Source organism: Amblyomma mixtum, chromosome 6, assembly GCF_055824585.1.
Source record: "Amblyomma mixtum isolate Tamu chromosome 6, ASM5582458v1, whole genome shotgun sequence".
NCBI classification, from domain to species: domain Eukaryota; kingdom Metazoa; phylum Arthropoda; class Arachnida; order Ixodida; family Ixodidae; genus Amblyomma; species Amblyomma mixtum.
Window position 1 is genome coordinate 138,224,889 of NC_143017.1, and position 21,121 is coordinate 138,246,009.

Below are 21,121 nucleotides of genomic sequence, written 5' to 3' on the forward strand. Positions count from 1 at the left end.
CTGGAAAGCATTTCAGAAATTTTTATTCAGTACATGTAGTGTTAGAATTAAAAAAAATTGTTTGCACACAAAGATAGTGAAAAGTTCATAGGAAGAATAATGAAATATATGTTGAGGTTTGTGCTGCTGCGGTGGCTCAGTGGTTATGGTGTTCGGCTGCTGACCTGAAAGACGCGGGTTTGATCCTGGCCGCGGCGGTCGAATTTCGATGGAGGGGAAATTTTAGAGGCCCATGTACTTTCGTGATGTCAGTGCACGTTAAAGAACCCCAGGTGATCGAAATTTTCAGAGCCCTTCACTACGGCGTCTCTCATAGCCTGAATCGCTTTGGGTCGTTAAAATCCATAACCCATAATGAGGTTTGCTGAAGAAAGACAGAGGGGAAGGATGTAATGAGCTTTGAATGGACAGAGGACATTCATCGATTTTTCTTGTTTTGACTACTATTTGAATAAGGTACTGTGTGGTTATTGTGTGAAAATGTAGCACACACTGAAACAAAATGGAAGTGAGACAAGTTCATGCACACAAAAGGATTTAGAAAATGGAAAGTGCATTATTTATTTTATTATCAAAAAAAAAATCTGTACATAATAACACTGCTGGGCATCCATCGTCTTGAGTTTTTATTTCAATGTACATGTCATTTCCAGGTCTGTGCTGGTGTCATGATTTGTTAAGCATTTTGAAGCATATGTGACTGCATCACTATTTAGGTTAGTGTCATGTTTGTCTAACATATACGTACCATGAAGAAGAGGAGGCAAGGTGGAAAGGTTAACCGTTGCAATAAACCAATTTGCTACCGTACACTGGGAAAAAGAGATAAGGGAAAACAATGGTGAAGGAGAAATGGGAGTTTAGGAAAAATTGAGTAATTTGGTACATACGTACCAAAGCCACGCTATGCGTTGTGAGGAACACCATGCCTCGGATGACATTTCGGCACTCGGGTGTTTTTGCTTTTTGCCAGGAATGAAATGTGGCAGCTGGGATCACACCCTCGTTTCCATATCGTGTAGTTGTTCACCACAGCCACAGAGCCACCACAAATTGCAAACACACTCTACGATGGTAACATGGTCCTTGTACCAAAGTTCAATAAATTAGGTACCTTTTCTGCACAATTTATTTATTTATATATAAATAAAAAATAAGTGAAATACACACATGAAATAAAAATTACAAACAGCAAATTAAAGTGTGGCTAGGAGAGATACATTGCAGTTTATCAACGAAGAAACAATTAAAATTAATAAAAAATCCAAAAATATACTGTCACTTCGTGGAGAAGAGTGCTCAGTATTGCTGCATACGGGTTCTCGACTCACCCGAATTGATGACCAGCACACAGCACAATATGGTCACAAACACGCAACTACAGTCACTCAGTCAGTCTTCCTTGAACAGCAACTGTAGACTCCACGGATTTTTCTGGGCGAATTGCGTGATTACACGGGTGATAAATTCATTTCTGTGCTTCATTACACGCTCTCGGTGGACACTCGTCACACACATTGATTGGAAAAACGGTTGAACGCGTACGTTGAAAACAAAAGATGTCTATACATACAACGAAAACTTATTTACAAGATAAATGCACGCTCGCAGCTTCATACACCTCGCTCCATCTTGCTCGCGCATCCGCACAGTCGAGCAACCGCACGCACACTGCTCGCCGCTCATAGTTTTCTCGTCCACTGTCTTGGTTGTTCTCAGATTCGTTGACAAACGGCCACTAAAAACACCGAAGCCCAAATACAGAGGCGCGCACACGTGCAAGGGCTTACTTCCGTGCGACTTCCAAGGGGAAGGGACACTTTGTGTGTTTTTATGGGGTTCAGAGCCCCAAAACGACTCAGGTTATGAGGAACGGATTAGTACAGAGCTCCGGATAATGTCGACCACCTGGGTCTCTTTACCGGGCACTGACCTCGCACAGTAGACGGGCGCTGTTGTCATTTGAGGCCCAGCCAGAGGTGACAGGCGAGCCAGGCAGGCGCCATCGGGCTGCGTTGACCAAAGGCGCTGGTTTTCGGAGAAGACGCAAGGGACGCTGGTGTGGGGGCGCCTCTGGAGACTGCGTCGCCGTGAACAAAAGATGCTAATCTCCTTTGCCGAAGATTCTGATAGCGGCGCTTCTACCGCACTGCGCTCTCCCGTGGATCGGAGGCACAGCGAGCGGCGGCGGCGCCAACTGATCGCCCGCTTGCCCATGAGCAGCCCGACAAAGCGGGGGTGGACACGGCTGATTTGTCTTTCCCTCCTGAAGAATTCATCGGTGGCCGGCATAACGAAGGCGAAAACAAGATGCACTGTGCACTGTCTGCCTCCGTGTCGCTATCTGTCTAGAGATCAAAGAAACAGGCACCCATTTCAAGACGGCTTGAAACACATGCTCGCCGGTGCCGCTGTATGTCTGCAACAGGTCGGCCTTCAACAGAGCTAACGATGGCGTGGTTTGAAAACGGCATAAAGACGCGTGCCCGGACGCGGCATTTCGCAGATGTGACCCAAAGCGTGGAAGCGGGGCTGCTTTTACCCTTTTGGCTGAGTCCACCACGGCCCCTGGCGTGCGGCCATCACTCACGGTTCGAGGGAGTGATTTTCCAGGGGGGTGCAGCCGCCCCCCCTTGCCCCCCCCTCCGGACGCCCATGTGCTTGAGTACCAGTCAAGTTTACTGCTTGTGCTGTTTCTGCTGTGCTTTGAATGACCAAGATTGAGCAGAATGAAGTCTTGCACATTTCTCATCTTTCTTATTCACTTACGATGGGTTTGCAGTCGTTGTGAGCATAATTTCGAAAATTTGTGAGGACACCTTGGTTTGCATATCAGTGCAGCAAATGTAGTGTCGCCTTGCATGTTTAGTGGAGACATCAAGAAATTTGCTTGCCCCTGCAGCTGAAGTTTGCTAGGGTTGCCGATCCAACCCTAACAAAATAGGTAAAGAAAGCACTGAGCTAACGGCTTTTGGGTGTTGGCTGTTTTGTGACCCTCTGCACATTGGCCCGCCATCCTGACTGCTGGAGCCTCTTGGTTTGCAGAGGCGCATAAAGTTGCAGAGTAATAGCTCAAAACACATAGCTGCACTGGTTAGTCTGTTAATTTTCTTCTTTGTATGAATGTAACTCCCGTCAATAGTCGATAGCTAGTTGTGGCACTTATGTTAAAGAATACTAACCTTTTTGAGTTAAAACAGAGTTTCTAAAACTGAGATTGGTATTTATTTATTTATTTATTTATTTATTTATTTATTTTTCGGTTTAAACCACTAAGTCCAACATTTAGTTATGACATTACTACAATGGTTACTAGAACAATGCTTAGGCCAGGCTGCTTCAAGAGCTAGAATGACAACAAATGACGTATCAGCAGTTATATTGCAGTTTTTTTTCATGCCTCACATGGTACAAACACTTCCAAAGTGTCTCAGCCATCGTTCACTTGATGAAACCAGAACCGAAACACCTTTAAAAGAAATTCAATATATAAATTATTTTGTGGTCGTGGTGAACTATGCATTCGAATGCCTAACACATGATGTGAAAAAAGAAAACATGCATATAAAATTAGATGCCTGTGGTCCTTTGAAAGCTGCATTTTCAGTAAAAAAGCGTCTTTGAATGCAGTAATCTATTGGTACAGGAGAAATTCAATTGGTCCTCTTTGTCCTTTTGAGTATTATCTCCTTTCACCCTTTCAGGCCTTACCAACACAAACATGTCAAACAAATCTGTTTGTGCCCTAGTGAAAAATGTATGCGTTTTTGGCCTGTCCATACATTTGTGAGGGTTTATGAAATAAATCTGTCTCGCTAGTTTGGAAAAAAACCTTAAAAAGATGCCCATCATCGCTTCATGAAAAGGGTGACCATTTGAAGACTTCCCAAGAACTGTGGTGTTTACTTTTGATTGACAATGTCAAGGAAGCTGCTTTACATTTTTTAAATCTCATACTCTTAATGGCCTGCACCGATGCATCTTTGATCCCTGCTAGGCACACGTAGGTGTGAGTTCATTCCCACAATTAAGAATTTAATTTCCTGATGTTTTGATGCTAGATATTATCTCATATGACTTCAAAGCGCAGTAGCGGCTGAAAGAAAGTAGAACTTTGGGGTTAATGTGCTTTTATGTGCCTGAAAGGGTTAATAAGTAGGTCCTGTGTGAGTGCCATCACATATAGGTGCACTTTTTCCTTTTCTATCCTTTCTCTCTCTCTCTTCCTTTCTGGAGTAGGCAGGTGTCATTCCTTTTCTGCTGGCAGTAGTCTTTCTATTCCTTCTCCGTTTTCTGCCTTCATGTCTTCTCCTGTCTTCAGTTTTGAAATGAATAGGTGATGGACATGAACTTCATGGAATTTAAAATATTTCAGCGACCTGATGAACCTGACTACTTTGTGTCCATGCCTTTGCTGATCACCTTTTTTTTTGCAGGTGCCGAAGACATCATAGTGAAAGCAGAGGACGTCTAGGAGAATCTCATCTGTATTTATGCTTGAGCAGTTGGAGTTGAGTGTTGCTATGCAATTTCTGCTGGACATACTGCATTGTACAATGAATTTTATATACATGTTTAATAAATATTCGTATCATTTGTCTTTCATTTTACTTTCTTCATTCATGACTAAATAATTGCATGGAAAGCAGCACACTTGAGAGGAGCACTTGTGCCTTAGGACATAAACTGTACGAGTGTTAGTCATGCATGTGCTGCAGAATACTGCTAGTTCCTGAGCACACTGGAAATGCCCCATCTGCACGTTATTGCAGCAGAGACCCACGAAACTTTATGCATTGCATATCTCTACATTGTTCAGATAACAGGTGCTTGTGAAAAGTTGACAAGGATTTAGCAATTGTAGAAACCTGTGTAATTGGACATTGCCTTGTGCCGCACTTTCATTATTGGATCATATTCAGTACATATTAGCACATTACGATATGTCATCTAGCGAAATAGCAGCCTGATTAGCCAAGAGGGTCTCATTCGCGTGGGTGGTTTCATGGTACTAATGAGCCTTGTTGTTGCTCGTTGGTTTTATGTCGAAAAACTATTGGATAGTATGGACACGGCGTGAGACAGCCTGCCTATACATCACGTTATCGTAATCTATCGCTGAATAACAGACGGAATCAGGCTGAGTCGTCGGGTACGGTGTACTGCGTGTACAACTGATACCACTGGTACTGCCTTCTGCAACTACTCGTTACCACTGCTACTACAGAGTAATAGTTATTTGCATAAAGTATTTGGCTTTAGTTTCAGAATTAATACTTTTATTCATATCTTCAACACGCTTTTGTTGGCGATCGGTCTGCTGGAGTGAGGTCGCTGGCGTCGGGGATAGCTTCTCAAAATGGCGCTGCGCGTCGGCTAAGTTTGAAAAATAGTGAACTTAACTTGCATGCGCATTTGAAGTTGGCATTTAAAGTGCTTGTCGTACCGCTGCTGCCTGCGTTACCTCTCAGGCATGTTCGTCGCCAGAAGCATTGCCGCTGACCACAACGACTTAATTCACGACGTCGCCTACGACTTCTACGGCAAACGTCTAGCCACATGCTCCAGTGACCAGACTGTGAAGGTGTGTAGACCTTTGTGACGGAGCGATACGTCTGCTGACTTAATTAGCTGCTATTAAGTACACGTGCTTCGGTGTACGCGGCTTCAGGAGTAATGAATTCGAGTGGAAGCCTGTCTCTCTTATCTCAGTACGCCTCCTCTGACGAATGCGGCGACTCGGGAGACGAAGGCCCGCCGTCCAAGGGTGACTCGCCCCACAAGGATGAGTGTCAGCTGAATGTTATTGCAGAACGTCGGCATCTCCGAAAGCGCAAGCTAGAATTACCGGTCGAAGTACTGGGCCTGTACAAAGATCGCATCGATCCTTTTGCTTGGGAAGACGACCAAAGCCTACACGATGGCAGAGCCCGCACGTTTGCTCACGAACCTGGCGTCTGGGCGTCTTACGCTTTCGTCTCTGGTGCTAAACAGAGTCACATTGAGGGTTTGATATCTTTTCTATGCCGGGACGTTGACTACTTAAAACCACTGCAGCTCAGCGCGTGCCATGTGAGCCTGTCGCGCACTGTCAAGTTGCGACACCATTGGATCCAGCCACTGGTGGAGTCGCTGAGGGCCGTGATAGCGCCGCACTGTAGGTTTACCATTCGTTTCGGTTCCCTCGATGTCTACACAAACGCGGAGAAAACGAGGACGTTTTTGAGCCTAAAAGTGCACAAAGGGATCGAGCACCTCAAGAAAATGGTAGCTGAAGTTGACGGCTGCTTGAAGGAGTACGACCTGCCGCTCTTCTACGACGATCCGTCCTTTCACATGAGCGTCGCCTGGTGTGACGCCAGCGAGGAAGTCCGACTGCAGCAGAGCTTGCATGAGCTGCAAGTTAGACTCGAACATTTTGCGATCAGGCATCCATCGTCGCTGGTCATTGACGTTGCTTCTGTGTGGTTTCGTACTGGAAACAAGCTGTTTGAGTTGCCGATCTTACAGATGTGAACTGCACTGCGTTGAGTTTTTTTTTTTTTTTGTGGCAACAAGCACTTGCTGTAAAAGCCCCATGTTCAATTCCTCAATCGTTGTTTAATAAACGAAGAATAATTTGCAAAGAAACAAGTGACTGATCAAAGTAGTCTCTTTCGTTCCATCTCATTTGAATAATGAGAATGTATGTTCCAGTGATGTGTACAGAGCGTATTCTCTCATCTTGATGCGTAGCTATGCATGTGAGCTTTGGTTTACACTCAGAAATAGACAGTAACATAATTCAGATCGAAACATGTCACTGCACAAATGGCACTTTGGCAGCCATTGTTCAGAATTTAATGCTAGCAGGTTTAAGCTGGGGAGTCAGAGGAAGTCTTAGTATCGAAGTCAAGCTACTGCTTGTGTGTTCCTCCTTCATTTAAGGTATGGGACCTCGGAGAAGACGGAGAGTGGCGCTGCACAGCAAACTGGAAGGTTGGTGTCATTTTTTCTTTTCAAGTAACAGACAAAGTACATGCCATTGCATGCTGCAATTTTATTATCTAGCCTGTCACCCTAAAGTAGAGAGGCTTTTCTGTTGAGTTGCTTTCAGTTGGGCATTTTATTTTTGTGTATTAGAACTACTATGCTCTTGATGTGCAGACGCACAGTGGATCTGTTTGGAAAGTCACATGGGCACACCCAGAATTTGGGCAAGTCCTGGCAACATGTTCTTATGACCGTATGGCCACTGTGTGGGAGGAACTAGGTAAGTGTTATTTATTTATTTATTTATTTATTTATTTATTTATTTGGGAATACTGTAGCCCTCACTTGAGGACCATAACAGGAGAGGTTTTTATTTTAATTATCGAGGAACAAAAACCTCAGGCACCGACAAGACACAAAAAGCATAATCAAAACACGAATACTTAACAACAACTTAACAAACAAAGATGAGGGAAATCATAACAACAGCATGATTAGTTGTCAATTCCCCTGTTGCCTGCAATATAATTCCAAAAGGTTCTCAAACTCTTTGACATATTGAGCTGTGACAATGAATTCCGCAAGACCATTCCACATATTAATACATGAGGGGAAAAAAGAGTTTTGAAAAGCACATAGGTGGGCTCTGTACGGCCGTATTGCGGCACTGTGGTTTAAACGCGCACTTTGTTTTAGAGGAGGGTGAATATATGTTTCTTTGTTTATTTTTAGTTGATTCCTGGTGATTTGGAAAAACAGTTTCAACCGTTGTTTTTTTTTGTCGTGTTTCGAGCAGTTCCAGGTCGCAAGATTTAAGCATGTCTGTTACAGAATCGTCTTCCGATAACGCGAACATACAAAACGCACTGCGGTTCTCTGAATTTTTTTGAGCTTATCTCGCAAGTACACTTGGTGGGGGCTCCTAACAGAGGAGGCATACTCCAAAACCGGGCGGATAAATGTCTTGTATGCAGTTAACTTCAAATTTTTTGGTGCATGCTGTAATTTTTTTCTCAAATACCATAGTTTTCGATAGGCTTTAGAGCAGACCTCCTCTACTTGGATGTGCCAGCACAGATCGTCCTGAATAATTACTCCTAAATACTTAAAGCTACGTACATTGGACAAGGTGATTTGAACAGAATCTCAGAGTGGTGCGTTAAATGGAATATGAATTTGAATTTGTCCAAGACTGTCCATATGAAGTTTACAAGAAAGAAAAATCCTGATGTGTATTCATATGTTATTAGGAACACAATGTTAGAACAGGTATTCGAATTTAAATATCTAGGCGTTTATTTTACTCCTGATTTGAGCTGGCGCCGTCACGTCGATTATATCTCTGCTAAAGCATGCAGAAACTTGGGATTTCTTCGCCGAAATGCAAGCACTTTTCCACTGTCATGTCGTGACATTTTATTCAAGACTTATGTCAGGTCGGTTCTGGACTACGCGTGCACTGTCTGGGACCCGCCTACTGCTAGAGATAAAGATAAGTTGGAGAGGGTGCAGAACATTGCCTCTCGTTTCGTGTCTGGCACACGCGGGGCTCGTTACAGTGCATCGCGTGCGAAGGATGCACTCAAGTGGGAATTGCTTGACACGCGCCGAAAGAAGTTGCGTCTGAAGCTGTTTCATGCTGTTTATTATTCAACTGTTCGGGTTGAACGCGAAAGGTATGTGCAGGAGCCTTTTTATAGATCCAACCGTGTTGACCATGTTTTTAAAGTCCGCGAATTCGCGGCAAAAACTGAATTGTTTAAAATGTCTTTTTTTCCGAAAACCATTAGAGAATGGAACAGACTACCGAGCGATGTTGTGAGTGTGACATCAAATGATGCGTTCTTTCGTTCTTTAATGATGTGATGCGATTGTGATGTGTTCTTTTGAAGTGAGATGTACATGGTGAAAGTTTTATGCTTGTAACTCTGCCTGCGAGCGGAGGTGTCATGTGTGCTTCTTTGTTGTACATTGCCCCCCCCCCCCCACTGTAATGCCACGGCGCTGTGGGTTCCTTACTAAAAAAAAAAAAAAAAAAAGGAGATATCATTTTCCCTGGTTTAAATTATTGATTACTTATTCATTCCAAATATATGCAATATCTGTTCATCAAAACAGTTGTGACGATTTTTTTCTTTGGAATAGTCTGAAATGAATTGCATCTTGACAGCTGAAAGGCACTGAAAAGATTCAAAGTGCATTAATAGCGTGTGGCATGTGCCAGATGGGAAATAGAAACTTGCATTTACCTTAGTTGCTTGTAATGGGAGAGCTGTGTTTAATCTGTGGTGGTCATCCACCTAAAGATAGTAAGCTGTGTAAAACTTGTCGAGTTGCATCTAAATATACAAATAATGCCTTGCTCAGTTGTCAGCTTTGCATATTCCAGTTGTGAGCCCATTGTGCATAGCATTTGAGGAGACCTGCTTTGCTAAGGATCAGATCAGTTATTCTGGCTGTCATGAGGAGCACCAACACCCACGCAGTCTTAAGGGGATGCTTAGGACAACTCTGTGGAGTTATTATTGTCAGTAGAAATTAATTCTTTGGCTCTGGGTATGTTAATGTTTTTCCGGCAGGATAAGGTACATTTATGGCTGAGAAAATGGAATTTAAAAATTCCTCCCAGTACTCTACTCAAACTCATAACGTCTGCACCATAAAGGACTGGATGCCGTCGTTTTGAAGGGATTGGCAGTGTAGCTTAGCCTCTGAGACGTACGCATTTTGCATGAGAAATCAGCTGCTGATGGCAACACCTGTATTTCATTTTCGGTTTTTGGGTCTTTTCTAGCTTATTATTCCATCTCCATTTGCAGTGAGAGTTGTCTCTGTCGTTAGAATGCCGTAGTCTGTCAGTACAAGCAAACTTCACTTTCTCCTCGGTGTCTCTTTAATAAATGTCTAGTACTTGGAGCTGTGGTTATAGAAGGAGTTGCTTCATCATTAAGAAAGTAACGCAAGTTGAATGAGACAGCGGCAGACAAAAACACAAGTGGAAGCTTACTTGCTAGGCTGACATGTTATTATTTGGTTGTCGTACTAGGTTGAGCGAGAGGGTGTGCCATCACATGGTCTGCATGTTGATGGCAGCAATGGAGCTCCCACCGAATGGTCATGGAAGCCTTTAGTGCTTCCTTTAGTGCAGTAGCACTACTCTTGAACGCACTTGTTCCTCAGAGCACGGTTCTGAATCACGGTAAAGTGAAACAACAGAGACGACAAATGGAGTTTTGACTGAAGTTTATTCTGCAGAAGCAGAAAATATACATGATGCAAAAGGCATGTGAGTAAACAAAAGGACAACTCAAAATTGAAGTGATCAGCCGTGAAAGTCAGCCATAGTTTTAGACTTGGTTGCTAAACCACGAGATGGATATTAGGTCGCTTCAATATTGTGAGGTCACCTTTTGTGACCACATGTAGGAAGACTGGTGAACTTTCAGTTTTTATGATACACGTGCACTGTACTTTTCATGATTGATTGCTAATTTTTCAAGTTATTCTTTTGTTTTGTTTGCTTTTATGGCTTTCACATCGTGTGTATTTTCTGGTTTTACAGAAATGAACTTCATTGTATGGTTTTACAGGGTTTTAACGTCCCAAAGCCACTCAGGCTATGAGGACGCCGTAATGAACGGCTCCGGAAATTTCAACCACCTGGGGTTCTTTAACGTGCACTTACATTGCACAGTACATGGGCCTTTAGAATTTCGCCTCCATTGAAGGCGCCAAGCGCCATAACCACTTAGCCACCGTGGAGGCCCTGGAGTAAACTTCGTTTGCGAGCCATCAATCACCCTATGTCTTCGTTGTCAGTCCGTCATCTGTTTGCACTGCTCCAATTCACCATGAACTGCTACCAAGTCGCCCAAACATAGATTTGGTATTGTTGTAGATAATTGGCTGACACTTGTTCACTTGCATTTGTTTCTACAGTGGCAGGTAAGAGCGGCGTTCTCAACGGTGGCGGTGGAGGTGGGGCTGGGGAACGTGGCCAATCTCATTGGATCAAGCGCACCAGCCTGGTGGATAGTCGAACATCAGTGACAGATGTCAAGTTTGCACCAAAGCAGCTGGGCCTACAGCTGGCCACCTGTTCGGCCGATGGGATGGTGCGTGTCTATGAGGCTCCCGATGTCATGAACCTGAGCCAGTGGTCCCTGCAGAGTGACATCAACTGCCGCATGCCACTCAGCTGCCTCTCTTGGAACCACTCCTTGTGAGTACCCTGCCTCCTCGGGGAGAAGTCTATTGCATTAGGTCTATTGATCGCTGAAGTGTACAATCGGAATTTGACAAAATTATAAATGTACTTTCCGGGGAATCGTGTTGGCCGGGAACAAATTAGCCAGAAGAAAAGTAGTTAAACTCTAGGGACATTGTTATTGCTCACGGTTTTGAGCCTATGAAATGAAAATTGTAGGAACCAGGCAGGTATAAATGAGGTTCTGCTGTACTGAATGCATCTAATCTTTTGCCTTGGAATTTCATGTTGGGAACGCTTCTAAAGTGGGCATTTGCTAGCTTTCGTCAAGCCTGAGCTGAGCTGATTATTACGAAGGCACTGAGATGCGTTAACCACTAACTTAGTCACTTAATAATGCCAAAAGCGTCTTTTTTTAACTTGGAGCTGTTACTTTTTACATTAGACAGCAAGGCAGGTATTGACAATGATGCCAGTAATGAGAGAGCATTTTGTGCTTCTTTATAATGAAAGGAAAAGGGGTAGCTTGGCTGGTTTTGGCATACTACTGACAATGAAATTATTACGTTCCATGAAACACAACACTACGGCTGGTCAGTGTGAGGTTGCCCTCATGCATTTTTTTTTCTTTCCTGCTCCCACAGTACCTATGAGCTTTGAATAACCAAAGTTTTTCGGCTTGAATGAACCAAAACAAGGCAGGACAAATCCATGTATTACAGTACAGTTCATTATCGCAAGACCATATGCTTAATTATTGTCCATACTATTCTGTTTTCATGACAACACAAGTCTCATGAAGGCAGAAATACTTGCGTTCGGGTCAGCTTTGTTACAGTGCTCGCATACAGCTAAATAAATATGTTTCCATGACAATTCATATGCATTGCCAGTGCTAATCACAGAGCAGTAGCTTTGATGCTATGCCTCAGTTGGCATTGCCTGGAAAGGTGATACTTGTGGAAGAGGCCTTACTGTGTCAACCTTCATTATACATATATGACTGCTGTTTTACTACGAAAATTTTTGGTTTAACATACTAGTCCTGTCTTTAAAAACCTATAAACATGTTTTTGTGGCTTTGCAATGTTCTTCAAACTTTCCAAAACATGATAAATTATATGAGGAATCTGCTGGAATAAATGCTACATAACAGTGCATTTTTCTTTCATGGATTGTTTAAAGTCCCTCAGTGGGATGAAAAATCATGATTGTTGTTTGTTTTTAGTTTGGATTCACGGTGTTGCTTTTGACACCATGCTACATGTCGTAAGCTACATAAGTGACCTAGTCAAAGTCATTGTGCACAAAGTATTGCGTTCTGTGATGCACCTGCTAATATGCACATCTAACCTCAGTGCCTGCTTGTGTGCTTACCATTACAGCAATCGCAACCATCCACCGATGCTGGCCGTTGGCAGCGATGACCCAGGCCCCTCAAGTACAGGGAAGGTGCATGTTTATGAGTACTGTGAAGGGAGCCGCCGCTGGACGCGGATCGAGACTGTTGTCACAGTTGTGGACCCTGTGCACGATTTGGCTTTTGCACCCAGTGTAGGCCGCTCCTACTACCTGCTGGGCATTGCCTCCAGAGATGTGCGCATCATTTCTTTCAAGCCTCTCCAGTGAGTACATAATGCTGCTTACAAATTTGGATAGTGTGCTACCAGTTCCCTGTAAATAACAAAGCCTCAGTTGGCCTGTTCAGCTTAGCCTGTTCCTTAGCCTGTTCAGCTAAGGAACATTGTTTCGGAATGGAGACCAAGCATGCAAGTTTTTGGATACTGGGCCTGCCAGTTGGCAGACATGACGCTCTCAGTGAATAGGCAAAAGTAGCTACTGGCAAATAGGTTTCAGCCAGGATATCTGATGGATTTAACTTCTTTTTGCCTGTGCTGGCTTAAAGAAGCAGGGCAACAGAAAAGGATGACATAACCATACGGCTGTTTCTCGCAATGCAAGATACGCAGCTTGCGTTGCTAATCCTGTTGAAAAGGTATGCCATGAGCTTTGGAAAGCCTGTATCATGGTGTGTAGCAAGGAAAGAGGTGCATCAGCATACCATCAGGGTTGCTTACCAAAGAAACAAGTTAGATATTTAAGTGTAGGATGTAAGAGGAAGTTCCCTGTGCATGCACGAGTGTGTGTGTATGTGCTTTTGTGGTACGTTTCCAGTGACGAAACTCCTGCTCCAAAAAAGAACACAAACACTACCAAAGGCAAAGCTCTCGAAGCATTCCTTTAGGGCATTTGTCGAAGCACGGAAGAGCATGGGTGGAAACAGCAGAAGTCTGTTCCGTTCCAAAGCTGGTGTAATTGCCTGGCTTCTCCACATAGCATGGCACTCTGCAGAGAAGCCTAAATGTAGTTACAGCTTTCATCGATGATTACGTCAGCATTATAAATACTAGCGCAAAAGAAAAAAAAACTTTGCATACTTTACCTACAAGCTTCATTCATTTGAATCCTTGAAGCTTGCAAAATTCTGAAAAAAGCATTTCAGCTACTCTTTGAGTAAAGATCCACAGGTTCTTCTTCTTCTTCTTTGCACCAGAGGTGCCCCGCCAGAGACGGTTGGTAACTCGAAGACTGAAGCTTATTTCTTCGCACCAGGGGTGCCCCGTCGTAGACGGTCTCAAGATGAGTTGAGACGCAGGGATAAAAAAAGGCATAACTGAAGATTTATATACAAATATTTACAGAATATACAAGTTAGACACAACGGCAAAAAGACAAACAACCAAAAGGTGGATCTGGCTAATACTAGGGGAGGCCCCTACTCGGCATAGCCGAGGATGCGTAGCATCTCACCTTAGCCCAGAACCCTGCTTCCGGCTCCGGGGCCCGGTTTTAAAGCCCTAAAGGCCCGGCCCACATTTCGTAGCTTCCAATCATGTTGCACTGCTCACATGATTGGTTTACCGAGAGCATGGTCAGCCCTCCAGCTTCCGTAGGGCAAAACGCCCTTTCCACAAACACAAACGCACGGTCGTGCCAGCACGTGTGGAGTCGAACATTCTCTCCGCCACAAAATAAAATAAAAACACAAATAGACATTCGTGCCAGCACGTGCGCGAATCGGTACCGCGGGGCGGGGTGGACACCCGTACTTCTTGGTGCGTTCGCGAGCGGCCGCGTTCCAAATAGGAGACGCTTCGCTTTGAGCGCCCCCAGCCGCGTTCCAATAACCCCGCGTACACTACCGATCCCTTACACTTTGAACCTCTATTTTCGGGTTGCACTTTGCCTGTGTGTTTGTATCTTCCTTCCTCATTTTCTTGTTTCCTAAAGCCCGCGCAGTTCTAACATCATGCAATCAGACGAACTAGTCATGTTTGAAGCTGTGCTGGCAATGATGTCTTGTTGACAGCTCAAAGCTGAACAAATTTCACTTGAGCAGTAGTGAACTCGGAGCAGAGGATGCTTACTTACAAGATTTTGAGAGGCGCCCTTTTGTCATGAAGAGGCTGGGAAGTATTATATTGTAGAAGTTCTGCTGTTCCATGTAACACACAGAAGAACAAAGTTGTTGGCTTTGGATGGCACAACGTACGACTTTGGTGTGACACTTTAGCACTTTAGGCCTTTTTTGCTGCAATGCATATTGTGAATAAAGATGACTGTAAATATTCTGACCCATATTGCAGCGCGTACCTTTCAATGGAGCAGTTTTCCATTCACATTAACCATGTTGCTAGAAAAAAGTATTTTAAGATCTGTGCAACAACTACACAAATGTACTGCTGGTGATCCAGCCTCCTGGTCATTCTAGCCCTGTAATGTTGGTATGTGGGAATTTAACATTCCAGTGAGGGACATGGCTATGACAAACACCCTAGTGGAAAGCTCCGGATTATTTTTAAACACCTGGGGTTCTTTAAAGGTGCACTAAAGAGGATTCTGAGCTCGTCTTTTTGCTGCGGGAGCTCGATATGCACGTTCCAAACATTCTAATAAACTTCGAATTACTGTCCTGTGTGGCCAGTTTTCTTATTAAATCGAATTAAACGTCGCGGCTCCCCCCCCCCCCCTCTTTTTTTTTTTTTTTTAGCTCACCTTTGAAAAGAGGAGGAGTCAGCCAACGCGTGGAGTGCCTTTCAGCGGTGGCTTGCCACTCTGCCATTGGCGGAGTGATACTTACCGGTCGGCGAAAGGAAAGAGTCCGCGCGTATTTTTATTTCCATGGGCCTAATTTGAGCCTATGTAGTCTGTGACTGAAACTATTTATTCACGGAAACCTAAAAAAACAAAATAAAAGTGAAAGCGAAGCCGCCACATGACTAGTTTAAAGGAACGCCATGTGTTGGCTGACTCCTCCTCTTTTCGAAGGTGAGCTCAGAAAAATAGGAGGGAGCTGGGACAGTCAATTTGATTTGATAGGGGAATCATCGGCACAGGACAATATTTTGAACTTTCTAAGAATGCTCGGAGAGTGTAGATGGAGTTCCCGTAGTAAAAAAACGATTTCAGATTCCTCTTTAGTGCACCTTTAATATGCACTGACATTGCGCACATATGGGTGTTTTTACATTTTGCCTCTACACCCTGTAATGTTGCTGTTAATACTGCTGTTTGATTGTTTCTTTATCTGACTGTGCAATTCTTGCAGACCTGAAATGATGATGTCTCAGTTACAAGATGGAGTGGCTGCTAAGTTTGAAACCAAAGTTGTGGCGCAGTTTGATGACCACAACTCTCAGGTATGAGATTGTATGTGTTCCTAGATTCCTGTGCTGATCGTTGCTTATTAACAGGCTTAAAAGCCATGTTGTTTCTGCTTTTTGTGTATTATAACAGGCCTGGAGAGTGAGCTGGAACATTATCGGCACTATTCTTGCGTCTTCTGGGGACGATGGTTGCGTGAGACTGTGGAAAGGTGCGTCTACTTTAGTTTTACTTTATATGCTTGCAGTTCATAAGATTAGTCGAAGTGTTGCTCAAAAGCTACTTGCTGCATAAATTTGTGCAATCTTTACAACTTGAAGTGCATGTTCTCTGAAGAAGAGCTATTAAAGAAAGCATTTATGCAGTACGCTGGTGGTAACTATGCTGGACTGCAAAATTCACAGAATCGCTTTGTGTTTGAAAGCATACGTAACAATTTGAAATAAGAATGATGCACTGACTGTTATGTAAGCTTTGCCAGTTGAGCTCATTTTCTTGCTTTTGACCAGCTGGTTTTTTTTTTACTTATAAAGCATGATTTTAAAGTTTGCCCCTGTATCCCTGATACATGCTACAAACCACACAGACCAAGCCTTGCAGAGAGTCATTTAGACAGCAGCAGTAAGCGGTATTGTTATCCTGATAGTAAAAAAACTAAAATGCTTCTTCAAAAGTCATTCCCCTGTGTGATGTTGTTAGATGCTGTATTTGCCTCCATCTCTTTTGTTTCTAAATGTGCTCTCTGATTTGCTCATGTTCATATAACTAGTGCCACTTGTGTACCTAAAAGGACACTGTGTTTTCCTGTTAACATGTTAGGGGAATACAGTGCACAACTCTGATGTGGTCTAATGAGCTTTTTAACATTATGCAGCGATGAGGTCATCGCCCCATGCCTTGAGCGAGTGCAACCACAAATATTGTGCTCAACTGTTCATATCTCCAGTCTAATATCTTGCAAAATTTCAAGTAAAATGTGGAGGGAATTATTAGAAAGTAGCCTGTCGTAATTATCATGGTGACTCGATAAATTGTAAGCAGAGAGCATAAGCATATTTTGTGATCATAATCTTTAACCACTGGGCAAGCAAAGCGAGAAATTTCTGACAAATTTGCTTTTTGAGAACGTAAGTGCTTACAGTTTCCCTCCACTCAGGCAGACACTAAAAACAATAGACATTGTCCATTTCTTTCCAGAAATTGTTGTTGTAGGCTGTAGGACAAAGTCCTCATTAAACATATTGAGCAAATTGAAATATACCTGCGCAGGTATATTTCAATATGGTAAACCAACTCGCCCAACAAACCACTCTGATATTGAGCAAGGGCATCCGCAGAGTTTTTTGCAGGGGGAGGGCCCCCCGATGACCGGGTATGGGGGAGGGGGTGGTTAGCACCAAAAAGGAACTATTTGTGGTCTAAACTGCCCACATGAAATAAAAATTAGAAGCAGCAAATTAGTGCTAGGCCTGGAGAACATACATTGGATTTTAATAAGGCTCAGTGGTTATGGTGCTCGGCTGCTGACCCGAAAGACGCGGGTTCGATCCCGGCCGCGGCGGCTGAATTTCTTTGGAGGAGAAATTCCAGAGGCCCGTGTACTGTGCGATGTCAGTGCACGTTAAAGAACCCCAGGTGGTCGAAATTTCCGGAGCCCTTCACTACGGCGTCTCTCATAGCCTGAGTCGCTTTGAGACGTTAAACCCCATAATCCAAACCAAACCAAACAAAGAATTAAACTTAATAAACAGAATGCAAAAAGTTACTATCACCTAAGCGTGCTAATCAAGCTGTGTAGTTGTTTTCTGCTAGTGCATAAAAAATATCCGAAATTCTGGACGCCCATGATATTGAGGCATATTTTTATGTGAGAAAGATAAAATTAGCAGATTGTGTACCCTTTGTTCTTAATGCAGCCGATAAAATCATCAGAAAAGGCTTAGTGGGTGAGATCCAGGAGGCATTGATTCTAATAGAGACTGCATGCCATAGTTTTATTCAGTCAGCTTAGGTGTGACCTTAAATGAAATCCAGTTTACTTCTACATCAGTGATTCACATGAACACCAACGAAGCTATCAGGTGTATTCCCAATTTTTGCATTTTGTAATCAAATGAAAGATGGTGTGTCACGATTTGACATCTGACTTGTCATGTTTTAACCTGTAAATTTAGCTGTGTCATTTTCATGCCCATGCCATGGGCTGCACATCTTGCTTTTTCTAGTCCTTAGGGGCATCTGCCTGGCCGTGCAGAAGATAGCACCTCAAAATCTCTAGGGGAGGGCTGAAGTGCCTAATGGTGTCTCATACAGCTTATACAAACTGCCACAATTGTAATTATCGTAGCCATACACACTGCCGTAATTGAATTCAGTTTAGTGTCCTTTTAAGGTAAGAAGGTCTTCAAAAAAAAATGTTAATGAAGTCACAATTACAAAATCTTCAGGGAGTGTGTATTTTTGTATACAGCTTATACAAACTGCCATAATTGCAATAATCGTAGCCATACACAGTGCCGTAATTGGAATTCAGTTTAGTGTCCCTTTAAGGTAAGAAGCTCTTCAAAAAAAAATGTTAATGAAGTCACAATTACAAAATCTTCAGGGAGTGTGTATTTTTGTATACAGCTTATACAAACTGCCATAATTGCAATAATCGTAGCCATACACAGTGCCGTAATTGGAATTCAGTTTAGTGTCCCTTTAAGGTAAGAAGGTCTTCAAAAAAAATTGTTAATAAAGCGACAATTACGAAATCTTCAGGGAGCGTGTATTTTTTTTGGCCAATTCCAGATATATCATTCAATTTTGTGTTGAAAAAGTCCTCGTCCACTTGTGCAATATGTAATGTAATTTTTTGCCGAGAGCTTTCAAGAAATTTTGCTGCAGGGAACTTGCTAGAATACATGCCATTGGTCTCTCTTGACATCAAGCTATGCAACAAGGGTAAAATTATTATTCTGCCTATGATAGAAGTTGAGTTACAGGGTTTTGAAGTTTCAGTTTCACAAACGCGAAGAAAGGTGTGTATTTCTGTTTCTGAAGTGACAACTTCAAAATCCTATAACTCAATTTCTCTGACAGGCAGGATGATAATTTTACCCTTATTGCATAGCTTGATGTCAAGAGAAACCAGTGGCGTGCAAGCTCCCCGCAGTAAAATTTCTTGAAAGCTCTCGGCGAAAAGTTACTCTACACAATGCATACGTGCACAAATATTTGCTTTACGTAAAATTAAATGGCATATTTGGAATCAGCACGTTTCCTGAAAATTTCATAAATCTGGCTTCATTAATAAAAATGTTTTTCCCTAGACCCTCTTTCCCCCTCAAGTGCAAGGAGCACTCTGTGCAACTAGTAAAGTCATGCTGTTTCGCAGCTGTTAGGGTTTATTGGCTACTGCACGTTATATTTTTTTCTCAAGTGTCTCACATATGAATGATATGTCCTCCCAACAGCCAACTACATGGGCATTTGGAAGTGCATAGCGACATTACAAGGTGACGGGGGTGTGGTTCAAGGAGACAAGCAGTCTGCTGACACATCCTCGTTTTCTGGCCAGCTGGGAAGTTCAGGTGGCATTGGCTCACCGTACTACATGGTCCAAAGCAGTCATCTTATCAACAAAGCATGGTCCTGAACACTCTGCCTTTCCCCTTCTGTTTTCATCACTGCAGGAGCGGAGCAGGGCTGAGCTCCAGTGTCTGTGCAGGAAATGATTGTTCTCAATAAATATTGCTGGCCAGTTGAGAAGTTCGGGTGGCATTGGCTCACCATGCTACATGCTCCAAAGCAGTCGTCTTATCTACAAATCATGGCCCTGAGCACTCTGCCTCTCCTCTTCGGTTTTCATCACTGCAGGAGTGGAGCAGGCCTGAGCTCTCATGTTTGTGCTGGGAATGAATAAATATGCATGTTGTTTTGTATTTTTCTGGTCAACAGAGTTATGTTTCTCGTGAGGACTATACTGGAAAGCATTTCAGAAATTTTTATTCAGTACATGTAGTGTTAGAATTAAAAAAAATTGTTTGCACACAAAGATAGTGAAAAGTTCATAGGAAGAATAATGAAATATATGTTGAGGTTTGTGCTGCTGCGGTGGCTCAGTGGTTATGGTGTTCGGCTGCTGACCTGAAAGACGCGGGTTTGATCCTGGCCGCGGCGGTCGAATTTCGATGGAGGGGAAATTTTAGAGGCCCATGTACTTTCGTGATGTCAGTGCACGTTAAAGAACCCCAGGTGATCGAAATTTTCAGAGCCCTTCACTACGGCGTCTCTCATAGCCTGAATCGCTTTGGGTCGTTAAAATCCATAACCCATAATGAGGTTTGCTGAAGAAAGACAGAGGGGAAGGATGTAATGAGCTTTGAATGGACAGAGGACATTCATCGATTTTTCTTGTTTTGACTACTATTTGAATAAGGTACTGTGTGGTTATTGTGTGAAAATGTAGCACACACTGAAACAAAATGGAAGTGAGACAAGTTCATGCACACAAAAGGATTTAGAAAATGGAAAGTGCATTATTTATTTTATTATCAAAAATAAATCTGTACATAATAACACTGCTGGGCATCCATCGTCTTGAGTTTTTATTTCAATGTACATGTCATTTCCAGGTCTGTGCTGGTGTCATGATTTGTTAAGCATTTTGAAGCATATGTGACTGCATCACTATTTAGGTTAGTGTCATGTTTGTCTAACATATACGTACCATGAAGAAGAGGAGGCAAGGTGGAAAGGTTAACCGTTGCAATAAACCAATTTGCTACCGTACACTGGGAAAAAGAGATAAGGGAAAACAATGGTGAAGGAGAAATGGGAGTTTAGGAAAAATTGAGTAATTTGGTACATACGTACCAAAGCCACGCTATGCGTTGTGAGGAACACCATGCCTCGGATGACATTTCGGCACTCGGGTGTTTTTGCTTTTTGCCAGGAATGAAATGTGGCAGCTGGGATCACACCCTCGTTTCCATATCGTGTAGTTGTTCACCACAGCCACAGAGCCACCACAAATTGCAAACACACTCTACGATGGTAACATGGTCCTTGTACCAAAGTTCAATAAATTAGGTACCTTTTCTGCACAGGCTTGCAAACCTGTACAAACTTGGCTTCAGCTCACTAAAGCCTTGATGCTGGTTGTTTCCAAATATTCTCACAAATAACGAGAAATCAACACTCGTGAGTTAAGCATCATAACTTGGTGGAGAATAATTGCTCCTTATCAGTATGTGTCACAAGCACCACCTTGCTAGTTTCAGGTGAGGTGCC

General features: G+C 43.0%; 2 protein-coding genes across 2 annotated transcripts; both read left to right on the forward strand.

The window, feature by feature from the left end:
- The first annotated feature begins 5,329 nt into the window (after window positions 1–5,329).
- Window positions 5,330–19,770, forward strand: LOC149340556 (nucleoporin SEH1-like). Its single transcript, XM_089549366.1, has 8 exons — window positions 5,330–5,584; window positions 6,928–6,978; window positions 7,147–7,252; window positions 10,912–11,194; window positions 12,565–12,804; window positions 15,789–15,879; window positions 15,977–16,055; window positions 19,303–19,770. The coding sequence occupies exons 1-8, from the start codon at window positions 5,474–5,476 to the stop codon at window positions 19,482–19,484; spliced, it is 1,143 nt and encodes a 380-aa protein (XP_089405492.1). The 5' UTR covers window positions 5,330–5,473; the 3' UTR covers window positions 19,485–19,770.
- LOC149340557 (U6 snRNA phosphodiesterase 1-like) lies at window positions 5,591–6,639 on the forward strand. Its single transcript, XM_089549368.1, has one exon. The coding sequence runs from the start codon at window positions 5,677–5,679 to the stop codon at window positions 6,514–6,516; it is 840 nt and encodes a 279-aa protein (XP_089405494.1). The 5' UTR covers window positions 5,591–5,676; the 3' UTR covers window positions 6,517–6,639.
- Window positions 19,771–21,121: the final 1,351 nt, after the last annotated feature.

Coding starts and splice junctions, on each gene's coding strand:
- LOC149340556 (XM_089549366.1), top strand. CDS start 5,474: ATGTTCGTCGCCAGAAGCATTGCCGCTGACCACAACGACTTAATTCAC. Junction 5,585..6,927: donor CCAGTGACCAGACTGTGAAG/GTGTGTAGACCT, acceptor CCTTCATTTAAG/GTATGGGACCTCGGAGAAGA. Junction 16,056..19,302: donor TTGCGTGAGACTGTGGAAAG/GTGCGTCTACTT, acceptor TCCTCCCAACAG/CCAACTACATGGGCATTTGG.
- LOC149340557 (XM_089549368.1), top strand. CDS start 5,677: ATGAATTCGAGTGGAAGCCTGTCTCTCTTATCTCAGTACGCCTCCTCT.